Source organism: Lycium barbarum, chromosome 11, assembly GCF_019175385.1.
Source record: "Lycium barbarum isolate Lr01 chromosome 11, ASM1917538v2, whole genome shotgun sequence".
Lineage (NCBI taxonomy): Eukaryota > Viridiplantae > Streptophyta > Magnoliopsida > Solanales > Solanaceae > Lycium > Lycium barbarum.
Window position 1 is genome coordinate 6,591,511 of NC_083347.1, and position 14,063 is coordinate 6,605,573.

General features: G+C 37.6%; 2 protein-coding genes across 2 annotated transcripts; one reads left to right on the top strand and one right to left on the bottom strand.

Annotated features, from left to right (window-relative positions):
- Positions 1-588: 588 nt before the first annotated feature.
- On the top strand, positions 589-4,735 carry LOC132618655 (E3 SUMO-protein ligase MMS21). Its single transcript, XM_060333675.1, has 7 exons — positions 589-781; positions 870-941; positions 2,779-2,889; positions 2,986-3,096; positions 3,440-3,579; positions 4,215-4,300; positions 4,374-4,735. The coding sequence occupies exons 1-7, from the start codon at positions 680-682 to the stop codon at positions 4,508-4,510; spliced, it is 759 nt and encodes a 252-aa protein (XP_060189658.1). The 5' UTR covers positions 589-679; the 3' UTR covers positions 4,511-4,735.
- A 1,039-nt stretch (positions 4,736-5,774) lies between these two features.
- On the bottom strand, positions 5,775-13,813 carry LOC132619062 (uncharacterized). The gene is made up of 6 exons (XM_060334038.1): positions 12,114-13,813; positions 11,192-11,332; positions 9,240-10,998; positions 8,181-8,446; positions 7,098-7,933; positions 5,775-7,007 (listed from the first exon to the last, which is right to left on the bottom strand). The coding sequence occupies exons 1-6, from the start codon at positions 13,422-13,424 to the stop codon at positions 5,888-5,890; spliced, it is 5,433 nt and encodes a 1,810-aa protein (XP_060190021.1). The 5' UTR covers positions 13,425-13,813; the 3' UTR covers positions 5,775-5,887.
- Positions 13,814-14,063: the final 250 nt, after the last annotated feature.

Here is a 14,063-nt window from a genome sequence, read left to right on the forward strand (position 1 = left end):
AAAAAAAATTGCCAATTTTTTTTTTTAGTGCTCGCTATTTTACTGCGCTATACAAACAAAAAAAACAGTTAAAAACCTTTTGGCAACGGCTTTATTTTCAATAAATCTAAACCTTAAAAATAAAAAACGTTAAGCTAATGACAACAAGTCTTCAAACAAAAATGGACGTCTATGTATATAGAACATTTAAACCTAAAGTTTACAAATAAAACTTACTTCGGAAACCTTTTCAACCCCTAAAATGACGATCCGAACGTTTACGTATCCTTGATGTATTGAGCCTACATTATTGTATGCAGAAAAAAATATCAGGTTCTATATAAAATATTGACGTTTCGGAGTCTTGACACACGACTAATTGTTGGTTAAAGTATGGAAAAAACACTAAGCGCTGCAAAAAATAAAGTTGACCATTTTTTTTTTGTACTGTTTCTATAACGCAATATTTTACAGCGTTATAATTTTTTTTAACTGCTTCTATAATTCAATAAAATACTGCGCTAAAGATAGTTTTGTAACATTTTTTTTATTGGGGTATTTTGGTTCCGGACTTATCATTTTACCCGATAAGTTTAAAAGTAATATTTTTCTGCCCTCGCGCTTCTACTCCCAAAAATAAATCTCACTGTTTCCCTCCAAAAACAAAACCCCCAGTAAACGACGTCGTAAAACACTCAAAATGGCTTCAACATCCGGCGCCGGCGCCGGCAGCGGCGTAGCTACCGGAAGAATAAGATCTCAGACATCGGCGCTGTACTCCGACAATCAATCCCTCATACGTGTAAATTACATTTTTGAAATTAAAACTCTAAATTTCATTTTTGTTTTTTTCGTTCTTAAATATGACTGATTTTGTTTTTTTTTTGCAGGAAATTAGGAAGGCTGTTGCTACGATGAAGGATATCGCGGTTAGCTTTGAGCGAGATGAGAGAACTGAGATGGTACTTAATTATAAACCCTAGTTATATGTTATACTCCCTCATTTCACTTTTATTTGTCAGGCTTCGCTTCTCGTGAGTCAAACTATATCTACATTGACCGACATTTTAAGATGTATTTTTTTTTCTATCATATTAATATGAGATTGCAAACTTGTAGTGTTTTTGTATAGTTTTTTGCCATTTAAATTTTAATTTAAAATATTGAATTAATACGAGATTAGTCAAATTGACTGTCTAAAAGCGTAACGTGACAAGTAAAAGTAAATGTAGGGAGTGCATTTTAATTCTCAAATGTTCCCCTTGTAATCGGTGTTATGTGAGAGGTAGACGTAGCGATATTGAATTTGAATCTCACCTTATTTTCGTATTTTACTTTGGTTAGTTTGAATGTTAATAATCAGCTAACCTTGGTACTCCCTCCGTCCCTAAATACTTATCACTTTTCGCTTCCGAAGAGTCAATTTGACGGAGCTAAATTAGATTAAATTAACTCAATTTTAAAATTGGAATTTAGATATCTGAAAACTACTTATATGAAATTCTCTCTACCTTCACGAGGTAGGGGTAAGGTCTACATACACTCTACCCTCCCCTCCACCTGTGGGATTACACTACGGATGTTGTTGTTGTTGAAAACTATATGAAAAGTACTACTATAAGTTGCAATTCTTCTTATTTTAATATAGTGAAAAAATACATGTTAAACTGTTGGTCAAAGTTCATATAGTTTGACTCTAGAAGCGAAACCAGTATTTTGGGACGGAGGGAGTAGTAGGTTCGGTTATTTGTATTTTATCTTAGTCTGTCCATTCCAATTTCAACTGTTTTGCTTTGGCTTGATTTGTTGCCAGTGTTAGTGAAATGACCAAGCTTAGGTTCACAAAAGCTTTTGAAAATAGTAGGTGTACTAGACGAGCATTTCTGCATTTTTTTTTCTTCCAAAAAGTGGAAATTTTAATATTTAGAGAGTTGAAACAATATTTCTTTGACTACATAATTTTGAACATTTTTAAGTAACAAAACCACGATTTATTGTAATCTCTGTGTGGTTTCTTTGGTTTATAATTTTATTTTAACTAGTAGTTAAGAAATTTATGTTCAAATTCACACCAAAAATTACATCTGTTTTTGCCTGTACTGCAAATCTCACTTTCTTTTCGGACGAGGGGGTAAATTTCTAAAAATACTATTAAATTGTTAAGTTTTGCTAGAAAAGACCAAACAGGCTGAGAATAATTTGTTGTTGAAAATATATATTTTGTTACTAAAAGCCAAAGATGGAAAGTTGAACTGGGAGAAAGGAGTTACTTCAAATAGTTGTGGCATGAAATGATTAACTAGTTGTGGGCTCTTTGCATCTTGTGTCTTGACATTCTTGTGGAGTCCCTTCCCTTATGTCTAGTTATATGTTCACATTAGAAGTTTAAACAAGCAGTTAGTATTAACAACAATTTATACAAGTCCATTGTGTTTCTTTTGACTTTTGGTACCAGTTTATTCTGCAATAGGAACTGAACCATTAGTTAGAAATTGAAGAAAATACTGGTTGAAAGAAGCTAATTTGAAGGTTATGGATATCCTAACTAATTGTGGAAAATCTGGCATTATAGTACTCGATTCCACCTATCAGAACGTAATGACTGATGATAGAGCGCACAGGGTTAGTTTTCTCAAAAATAGGTGGATATATGTTCTTAATGCAGACAACCACCAGATGCTGTGTTATCCTGTCAATGTTGATGTTGACAAGTTAAAAACTGATTTTATCAATATTATAGGGAACTATACAATTTCTTTCTTGAAGGAACGTAGATGAGTTTGACTTATACTGTTGCAGGTAAAGGATCTTGAAGCTGGTGTTATTCAGTTGTTGGCAGCATCTGATGAGTGCATGCATCTTTCTGAGGCAATTCAGTCGATAGGTGATGAATTAGAGCCTGGGCCAGAGGTGACTTTTCGTCCAATACATATATTGATCTTCTGTTGGTCAGCTTGGACCATTAAGATTTCAATTATATCCATATCCTGCGTCATTTATCTGCAGCCAACAAATTTTAAGAGGAAGTTTGATGAAGAAATTGCAAAATCAAAGGCTAGATCATCGTCTAACGCTCAGAACCAGCCTTTGTTGAGACAATTCCGGGAAGCCATCTGGGTATGTTTTTCTTGTTAGTTGTACAACTTTTTGCATTCTTGTTTTCAAAAAAGAGATCTTACTAATATTGAACATGAGCACAGAGAAGAGGATTTCAACTCTCTCCTGCTGAACAAACAACCCTCCCCTGCTGAAACCGAAGAGGGACATGGTCCCAGCCAAAAGGGGAGGCTTTTCCCTCTGAATGTCGCCATCCTCTTTCTCCATTTAACCATGTCCCTTAGATGACTGTTTCCATTTGGAATCTCCAATTATAGTTTTGATTTATTTGTATTCTATTAACCCCTCCTTTGTATTATTCAGGGGCCACTGCTGAGTAATATCTTGTTTCTTTCTTATGCAGCATGTTCATCATGCAGGACAGCCACTGCCAGGTGACGAGCAGGAGGACATTGTAATGACCAGTACACAATGCAACCTTCTGAATATGACTTGCCCATTAAGTGGAAAGCCTGTTACTGAACTTGCAGATCCAGTTCGTAGGTATAGTGAATATATTTCTTCCTTTGCATATATATATATATATATAATCTAAGTTTCCAATGGAGAGAGTGCTTTAGAGTTTAGACACGAGCATTAGTGGATAGTTTCTGATGTAAGTGCTTTGCATTTGCATACATATTTTATATAATCTACTTTTCCCACCTTTGCCACTATACTAAGAGGATCAATGCTTTGTGTATTCTCAATTCAGATGCTGTAGAGCCTCTATCTAGTTCACTGCTTCTGCCTCAAATGTGGCTTTTTATCACTATTAACTAACTTTCAATAGAACTGTTGAGCCAAAAATTGGCTTTGTTATAGTTTCTTTCTGTTATTTAGTTGTAATGCGCATTGGAATATATCTCATTTTTCAAAATTTCTGATATCTGTAACTTTAAGGTGCATCAAATTTTATTAGGGTGCGGGAATGCTTCCTTATATTTTCTCTTCTCCCCATCTTAGAGATTTCATATGCAATCTCCTCTTTGCTTGCATTCTGAGTTTTGTACTTTTGACCCAGTGATCCTGTACGTAGGTGTATTGCAACAGTGATGGGCTGATTGATATTTGTCTTGGAAATTTCCTTTACGACATGTTCATTTTAATTTGGTTTACATATTTTGCTCCTCTTGCAGCATGGACTGCAAGCATATATACGATAAGAAGGCTATTATGCAGTACATGAAGTCCAAAAACACACGTGGTCAATGTCCCGTTGCAGGTATTTGTCCTTTTCCTAATGGAAGTTGGTTCTTATTCATTTGGTAGCTAAATGCAAGTCAATATTCTTTCAGGTTGTCCGAAAATTCTTAAGGCACAGAGGGTGTTATGTGACCCTTTCTTGCTTATAGAAATTGATGAAGTCCGCTCCATGAGTAAACAAAATGCTGATGCAATAGAGGATTTTACTACATTTGATGAAGAGGATTGAGGAATTTGAGGCCCTGATGGATTGTTAACCCTCTAAGTTATCCAGATATTCAGGGTTCTACTCATGAACAGCTTATGTTTTTGCGAAACAAGAAAGCAATGGGAAAGCCTTGTTTTAATCTTTTGGAAGTTTGGGACACAACTATTTTGATTCTCTTTTTCCAAGAGGGGAAAATGAATATTTTGAAATTCTTAGAAAGGAATAACCTGTGCATTCTTGTATAAATTGTAAATGGACCATTTTTCTTACATAACTTTGACAATCTTTGCACGCTGGTGGTTAGCGAAGTAGATTGAGAACATGATTTCTCGCGTTCAAATCTAAGGCAAAAATACTTGGTGATTTCTGATGATTTGTCCAAGCCTTAGTGGACAAAGTTAGCAGTTATCTATGTTGGTGCATTGAAGAATTGTAATGCGATGGCAAATTGGCAATAAGGACATGTACAGAAGTAGAAAGAGCGTATGTATGAATAGAAGAGCGAAATGGCTACAACATTTCAAACCAGATTCGGTTGTGTTATGTGGTTCTGGGACCCAAGTGTTTTTTGAGTAGGACTGAGTATTAAAAGAAATATTAATCTAACGAATATTAAGTTGGTAAAGAGTTAAGATTTTAATAGAAATTTTAATGAAATATATCTTATAACATTATTCCCTCCGGTTCAAAAAGAGTGTTCACTTAGTATTTTTTTTTCTTAGTTTAAAAAGAGTGTTTCACTTATCAAATCAAGAAAGAATTAATTTTATTTTTTCACATTTATCCTTATTAAGTGTTAAGTGATCAAATTTCAATATCTATTTAGTTAAGGGTGATTTAGTCAAATCACCTATTCTTTTCTAGAAGTTAGTATTCTTATGGGGTGTGCAAATAGCTAAAGGGATACTCTTTTTGAACCGGAGAGAGTATTAATGAAAGGTGTCAAATAGTTTGAAACGTTTCAAAACAAATATGCAATGTAGATTGAGCTGGAAGAATTACAGCATTTCGCGTTCCAACATGGTCTTGCGAAAACATAAATAATTCCAGTATTCTGATTAACTTCTCTTAAAGAGATGCAATTTGAAACAAGATACGTTCTCCTAAAATTGAATCTTTCAAAGCTCGACATCAATTAGTTCATAACTTTTAGGAATTAAATATAAGTAAACAAAAATATTACTCTCTTTGGATAACTCACATGTTGTAGAGGGCCTCAACAGCAGCAGCAGTTAAAGAAAGGCTACAGAGAATTGGCACAACGAAGCTTTGAGCCATTGAAAGATGAGAAAATCAAATTAATCTGAAATTGAAAACCAAAATTTCGATTTTTACATATCGTAGTTCAACTTCCAGTAATACTCTGCAGTCGAATAAAAAATCTCGGATATATGCCAGTCAATCAAAAGGCTCCCTTCTCGTTACTATCCACTCTACAAGAGAACAAAGGCATAAAGTCTCAAATTTACAATGAGTAGAGACATCCTTCTTGTCTAAATTGGTCAGTACACCATCTCTAAATATAAACTCCTGAGGCAACTTCTGAGAAGATTTGCGTTTCTCAGTTTGGACACTGCTTTTCAAATGGCAGTGGCATTCTCTCAGCTTGATTAACCTGTTCCCTAAGTTTCTACATTCACACAAGTTAGTTTCCTTGTATTCCGTATAACCTTCTTCTCGTACTCGCTTCTCATCAAGCAAAGTTGAATCATCAGCAATCAACCACATCCTCAAAGCCGAATGAAGATTTGCAGCTAATGAGGCCAGAAAGTCATAAGCATCCTCGACCATACACTCAACCTTTTTCAGTCCCCACTCGTCGGAAAGCATCTTTTTCAAGGTGCGCTGAAGATTCAGCAAGCACTGAGGACAGCACTGATATAAACAAACTACGCTAGAATCAGTTGAAAGATTGGAAGATTTATTTGAACATTCAAGACCTATGCTATTGCCAACAGACTTTTGGTTGCTGTCTCCAATTTGAAGATTGTTTGGAGTGGATAATCTGCCATTTGTGTTGGAACTCATACTATAATTAGAAAGCTCAACGCGACACCTGTCCTTGGAATAATTACTACCATCCTCTTGAACATCATCAATATTTAACTCCATGAGCCCATTAGAATGTCTCTTAGATACACAATCTCCACTACTTTCTAAATGTATGTCAGTATCATCTGGCATGCATGAATTATGATGAAGAACACTATCCACAGAACCGGTAACTTGCCTAGAAGGAGCAGAATGGTTCACAGCCGCCAAGCCGGGAGGCTCGTGTTCTACAGCTCCAATATCTGGAAGATTAGAAACACCATTTGCTTCTGGATTAACACGCCTACAATTATCAGCAGTTAGTTCTGGCCGACATTTTTCCAGTGTCTCCGGTTTGTCAAGGGATTCTTCTAGCTCACAACCTCCCTCCCTCAGAGGTGTATTCTCAGAAGCATCAGCACTTTCTGGAAGTCCAGCACAACCAATCTTTGGCTTTGCCTCAGCAAATTGAGAGTCTCCCCCTAAACTGAAAGTAAAGCCATTTATATTAGATGTAGGGCTGGCAATAAGAAACCAAAGGAAACTGTACATCAACTACAACTAGAGCAAAACTTACCTCTGCAATGTATAAACCCAGCTATTAACCATGTCATCGAGATAAGCAACTTGGGATAAAAGACGAACAAATTGATACCTATCCCTCCCATTCTGGATTTTATCATTGATATGTTCAACCAGAAGCTCGAGAACTTTTCGAACCTCTAAAGAAACTTCTCTGACAGATGAGTATTTGCCTCTGTATGCCAACAATCCAATAGCTATCAGGCCTCGCACCATACAGTATTTCTCTTTGCCTTTATTATTGTTAGATAAAAGGGTAACATTTCTGAATGAGTTAATAGGACGTATAACACAAGAATTGAATGGCCAACCCTTCCAAGGTCCATTTATGTCAGCACAAGGACCTTCTCCTAACTTGGATGTAAACCAACAAAGTTCAGCAAAATGAGGATATCGCAGAATTTGATAGCCAAATGTGGTAATTGCTAACATCAAGCTTGATTTCCCTTTAACATTTCTACTGTTAACTATTGCAGAAGTAGGAATTGGACATTGTTTATTCACATGCTCAATGGTTGATCTAAGATCTGACTTCTGACATTCTACGGCAACATCGCCCTCAACTTTATCACTAGCTTCATCATTGCATGTGTGCAAGTGGACATGGTTTGTACGATGAATCAGCTGAATGAAGTGCTGAGCTAAATCTTTTGACAACTTTGCAGCTGAGGAATCAATCAGACATTCTTGATCAAAATTTCTATCAAGCTGCTCAGTAAATCTAGAAACTGAATCCTCCAAGGGAATTGGGGTGCTGCAGTTCAACACCTGACTTTTAAAGAATTGCCTCACTCTAACAGGGAGTGCTTCCAACTGTACATCAGATGTAGCCTGTTTAAGGGAAACAGGAACACAAAAGAGTCAGTTCTTTAATGATTAAAGTTGTAAAGCACATGTGCAATCTAGGAGTCTTAAAAGCATTAAAGAGGATCATATGATATGCCACAAGCGGCTTTCTCTTTTCTGCATGCAAACATGCTGATACAATATGACAAAATATCAAGATGTACTCCTTCCACATAATATTCAGAAAGATATGAAGGTCCCAAGGAAAGTTTAAGGACACAAGGCACGTTACCAGAAGCATCACAGATGTGGACACACATATAGTTTCCACTTGCTCAACAAAAGAGCTCCACAGATATGAGGCTATTTTCAGAGCATCTCCAGCCTGGTCAGCAGTTTCCTTATCAATATTATAATGCAAATGAGCTTCCTTGCCTAATGATTCAGGGTTTACCGAAGAGCAATCATCCTCTTGACAGACTTGATCACATGTCTCCATGGCCCATAAATCAACTCTTGGCATAAATATCATGCACTTCCCCACAGTAGCACATCTCACTGCACAGAGATACAAATTTACTACTTCAGCAAGATGAGAAAATTTAAAGCATCAGCTTCTCTCAAGCATACCAGCATAGTTTCCGGGGCCATTCGTGCCCACAGATAACCTTTTTTTTTTTTTTTTAACAAAAGGGTAAGTACACAAAATAACACCCTCAAAAAAACCAAACAAGAAAAATTGATTGATTTAATATATATATATATGTGTGTGTGTGTGCGTGCGCGTGTAGAGCGAGAGAGAGAGAGAGGAGAAGAAAAATTGAAAAGCCAAAACACCTGCACCACAATGATTATAAAAACTTTGTGCGGATTTCTTTAGCTCAAAAGTTTTAAGGTGTGGTACATGTTATTAGTTGCAATCACATTCAACCGATGCTAGCTATATTATTACAATACAGAACCGTGTCACAATGTTGACACAGAAAACAGCAGAAAAAGGAGCCAAACTACAAACATCCCTCTGGGTTATGAACAGGTATACGAGTACCTCGAATTTTAAATACCTTTCACGTGATTTTTGATTGCAAGCACATTGGTTAATATAGCTATTTTCAGAATGATCTTAGAGAACCGTTTAATGTGGAGGTACTACCGATATTGCAAACATAGTGGTGACTGGTGATAACAAGTTCAGAAGATAATGTAAAAGGAAAACTTTCACAACATGGAAACCCTTTGAGAACTGATATCACAACTTGGACTCATAAAGTTAAGTCCAGCAGACGTTTGTACTTCAACTCAGCACTTCGAGACATTAGAGTGAGAAAAATAAAACAGAAAAGGAACATACTCAGTATCTGCGTCAACCCCTGAATGACATCTCCTCGACCTTCTTGAGAAATAGTAGCCAAATCCACCTTCTGGACATCAACATTCCCAACAAAACAATGAAGAAGAGAAGAAGAAAGATGCCTCTGGCCAGATCTTGGATTTCCAGAAATTAGTATTCTAAATCCCGATTTCTTTCCAGGCATATGAAAGATATTCTTCAATAAATTAGGCCGAGCCCCTGCCCACTGCAATTTTGATGATTCAGAATTAGAGAGACCATGAACATGGTCATCATCAACAGCATCAAAACCACCAATATTAGCATCTCCAACAAGAATGTTGGCACGTATAAAGTGATTCTCAATTTGACTTATAACACCTGGTTCTTGAAGCAGGTCATTAACATAGGACTGCCAATTACTGCTTGGTAATTTCTTCTCAACCATTGCAGAAAGAATAACATCTTTTACAAATTCAGCAGCTTTGAAGAGTAGGGGCGGCAACCAGAGGCGTTCGTCCAGATAAAGGGATACAAGCAATCTAATAAGTGGTTTCAGCAGACATGGAACAAGAAATGTGTGTAAAGGCGCCGAAACCACATCGTTTGCAGCCATTCCAGCTTCTCTACGTGAACATGGAGGTGGTGCACATGTAAGAGCCTCTACCCAGTCCCTCTCCTCCACCTTAAAATTGGGAAGAGGGGGGCATGCAACATTGGGCACCTTCACAGCTGCAGAGAGTCGCTTATGCAAGGGAAAGCTCCTTTTTAAAGCAATTATGGCTGCCTGAGTACACAGAGCCTGCAAATCAGCACCAGCAAAGCCCACAGTCTTTCTAGCTATCCACCTGAGTACTGGTCCAGAGGCTGGTTTAGGCCATTTCTTCGTATGCAATGAGAGAATAGATTCTCTGTCCTTAACAGATGGAAGTGGAAAATAAATCTCACGATCAAACCTACCCGGCCGCCTTAATGCTGGATCAACAGCATCAGGACGATTTGTGGCACCTATTACAACAACTGAACCTCTAGATTTTAAACCATCCATTAGAGCAAGCAAAGTGGACACGACTGAACTATGCGTCTGGTCCTGCTGCCTACCACGGCAAGGTGCCAAACCATCTATTTCATCGAAGAAAATGACAGAAGGTTGAGATTTCTCGGCTACCTGAAATAGAAGTCTCAGCTGACGCTCAGCGTCACCGACATACTTTCCCAAACAATCTGCTCCTTTACGGGCAAAATATGCTATTCGTTTATCACCACGTGCACATGAACCAATTAGTGCCCGTACTACCAAAGTTTTACCTGTCCCAGGATATCCATGCAAAAGAACTCCTCTAGGAGGCGTAAGCCCCAAAGAACTAAAGAGCTCAGGATACAAAAGCGGTAAGATAACAACTTCTTTCATACATTGGATGACATCTTGGAGCCCGGCAACGGAGTCCCAACCCTGAAACTGTATTCCAGCATCAGAGTTTGAGCCCCCAATATATACAGGCGCGATTCTCAACAGATCTCGATGAAGTCTCTTGCTTTCACGTTTCAAAAACTCTTCATCCTCTCCACAGTTCTCCAACCATTTTTCCTCTGCTTCAACATCATTACGCAATGCATCATTTGACAACTTTCGCAGCTCAAACTTCAGTTTTCTGGCTTTCAATTTCTTTATACGCTGCAAATAATTACTTCCATATGGTTGGAAGAGATGTCGGTGATCTGTACAGGCAATGAGAAATTTGCGATGGTCAAAGATGCAGCCATTGGCCCGTGCACAAGGCTGCAAAATTTAACGCATGCTTAGTTAAAAACTAATATTACACGGAGAAAAAGTGAGGTAGTCAAGATATATAGTTACAATAAAAAAGCAATGACATAAAAATAAATAAGTAATATTTAGGCATCAGGAGATGCAAATGGTGGTCTTTTTTGAGCTTTTGAAGTATGATATGATTCAGGAGATTTGAACTGACCAGGTGATAAGTTTTTGGACATCTATCAACACGGCAACCAATTGTTGCCCCAGGCCTTCCGCAGCGGCTGCATTTTAAAGCCCTTCCCCTGCAGAGTGCTGCCCTAACATTTTTCAAGCATCCCAAGCCAGCAAAATAAACCTGAGAGCACAAGTAGAAGTAGTATTGGATACTTGCCATGAAAATACGACTTGGAAAATTGAGCACCCACACAGGAAAAGAATTCAGATGGTATGAATGCCATATACCAATAGAAACTGAAACCAAACAGTTCAATCTGTTGCTTACTTTCTAGTTTCTACTAGTATTTCCATCACAATGCATCCCGGAGATGATAATAGCAAGGCCTAATAACTTATAAACACACCACATGAGTTATATAAATGGAGAAAAGTTGATCAATCAACTCCGCCTTAGTCCAAAGTTATCTGGGGTCGCCTATGTGAATTTTCAATATCCATTCCTATCTTTTCGACGCAAATAGAAAAAAGAAATTATGAAAAGAAAATCAACAGAGAGAAGAGCAAAACCACAAAAAGTCAATAGAAACTATGGTAAAATCGTCTCAAGTATGTCCTGGAACTGAGAATTTAATCCCCCTCCATGCTGAGAGCAACACGCTGACCATTATTATAGTTCAAATAACCTTCTTCTTCCTTTAGAAGACATGCTGCATCTATTACACTTGTTTCAAATCATCTTTTCAAATTCACCAATAATTAAACCAATAATGACATGTTTATTCCTATTTTCTGAAACAAAAATTGATAATGTTTGATCTTTGTTTTCCCCTCAAATATCACTATGTAAAAGCCCAAGTTTCTAGTATCCCAGTTGGATGAGACGGTTGGAATTTCAACAAGTACTAAATTTGAAGACATAGATTAAGGGAGATACAGTTGAATAGGGAAATGAATCATACCTCTGGACTCCATACAGCACATTGCTGATGAACCCAAATCCCAGCTATACCATAACGATCATTTACGGGCCCCAAGAGGCGCCCAAGCCAGCCAGGTTCATCACCAAATCCATCCCACATGTCATAGTTAGGTTCGTCAGAACTTGAGGACCCACTGTGTGTTTCATCATCACTGGCAGCCCCATAAACTAGCTTTTTTGGAGGTTTACCATCGGTACCTCCTCCACACAAACCACAATGTCTTCCTTCTCTTATTCGCCGCTTTCTCAGAGTACTATAAGAAGCACATTCTTTCTTAACCACCTTCTCCGTTTCCAGAGCTTTATCACCAAAAACACCATCTTCCTGGGCATCACCAACTCTGTCAACTCCATCTTTAGCTTGCTTCCCTGTGCCTCCATCCTTTTCACCATTAGCAAGTAAACCACCTTCCACAGCATCCGTTTGGTCATTCACTCCAACGCTCACTTCATTTTTACTTCGCAAGTCCTGTTCCAGTGTATTCACCCCGTCAGCTGTGTGGCATTCTTCTGGCACTGCACAAGTCTCTAACTGAACCTCGTCTTTGTCAACTAACGGCAATGGCACATTGACATCCTCAACTCCCTCCTCAAACCCAGTCTTCGAAATGCCATCATCTGTTTCATCCCTCACTTGTTGCAGCTCCTCCTGGTTTATCATTTTACCATCCTCCACACCACCACCTGTATCAGTTTCTTGCCGCTTGGTAACCACCACATTTGAAGCTTTTACACTTCCAGGTCTCTTCGACTTAACTATAGTTGATTTTTCACATTCACGATCTTCTTGTTTATCTAACTCCGGTTCTTCTTCCTTCGGCCTGTCAACATCCTGAAAAAGCTTCCTTTTACCCACTGGAGACGACGACGACTTCACAATACTATTCCTTACTCTATTACTCGTTCTCTTACTCCTAGTTCTCAACCTCGATCCCCAACCACTAGTCCCTTCTTCTTCCAAACCCTTGGAAGTCGAACAACGCGACTCCACCTTCACCACATCTCCTCTCTCAACCTTCCTATCAATTTTCTGTCTTTTTTTCGGGGGTAGAGGCGATGCATCAAGCACAACAACAGCTTTTCGAACCCTAGAACTCCTTCGAACCTCAACCTCACTCTCCTCACCATTCAACTCACTCGTTTCGACGTTTTCAACACCATTATTATGGTTTTGATTATATGTTTCTTCACAAACTTCATCTAATCTTTTGTGTTTCTTCCTAGCCCTAGAATTTACCAATTTATTATCCTTCCTTCTCCTCGAAACCAACGCTTTACGCGATAATTGCATAATATATACGTTAATTTAACAGTCCCTAACACCTATATATAATTATCAACAAATCAAATCAAATCCTTATGTAATTTACACCAAATAAACACCAATGAGGTACATGAGGCTCGTATTTCCTTGTTTTTTCTTCAATTAAACCTCTCAAAAAAACCGTAAATTAGCAATAATAATGTTAACTGACCTTCGATTGATTGATCAAAAAACCACAGAGCCAACGGAAAAAAAAAAAAAAAAACCTTGAAAATCAAATCATCGATTTTTCTTCTCACCTTTTGTGAGTTTCAATTAGGGTTTTGTTTGGTTCAAACTCCTTTTTTTTTTCTCTGTTTGTAAATTTTGCTGCAATTTATCGGAGTTTTGATGTTATAAGGAAGACTGAGGCGGAGGTATATAGAAGAAAGGGTTCTCACTTGAAAACGTAGTAATAAATATCCACGCGCGTTAACACGTACGTCTAGTAGGCATGATTTATATTCCCTCTCGTTTAAAATAAGTGATCACTTAGCCTTTTTTATTTTGGTTCAAAATAAATATTCGCTTACCTGATCAAGAAAAAATTAATTATTTTCTTCTAAATTTAGTCATATTTAGATAAGTGAGTTTTTATATAATCAAGAAACTATATTCATTACTCCT

What these genes read in the sequence shown, in the direction of transcription:
- LOC132618655 (XM_060333675.1), top strand. Translation starts at nt 680, where the DNA reads ATGGCTTCAACATCCGGCGCCGGCGCCGGCAGCGGCGTAGCTACCGGA. An exon ending in ACAATCAATCCCTCATACGT is followed by an intron (nt 782 to 869) that starts GTAAATTACATT and finishes TTTTTTTTGCAG; the next exon opens with GAAATTAGGAAGGCTGTTGC. An exon ending in CTTGCAGATCCAGTTCGTAG is followed by an intron (nt 3,580 to 4,214) that starts GTATAGTGAATA and finishes CTCCTCTTGCAG; the next exon opens with CATGGACTGCAAGCATATAT.
- LOC132619062 (XM_060334038.1), bottom strand. Translation starts at nt 13,424, where the DNA reads ATGCAATTATCGCGTAAAGCGTTGGTTTCGAGGAGAAGGAAGGATAAT. An exon ending in GGGGTTGACGCAGATACTGA is followed by an intron (nt 8,447 to 9,239) that starts GTATGTTCCTTT and finishes ATCTCTGTGCAG; the next exon opens with TGAGATGTGCTACTGTGGGG. An exon ending in TGGGTTTATACATTGCAGAG is followed by an intron (nt 7,008 to 7,097) that starts GTAAGTTTTGCT and finishes CTTTACTTTCAG; the next exon opens with TTTAGGGGGAGACTCTCAAT.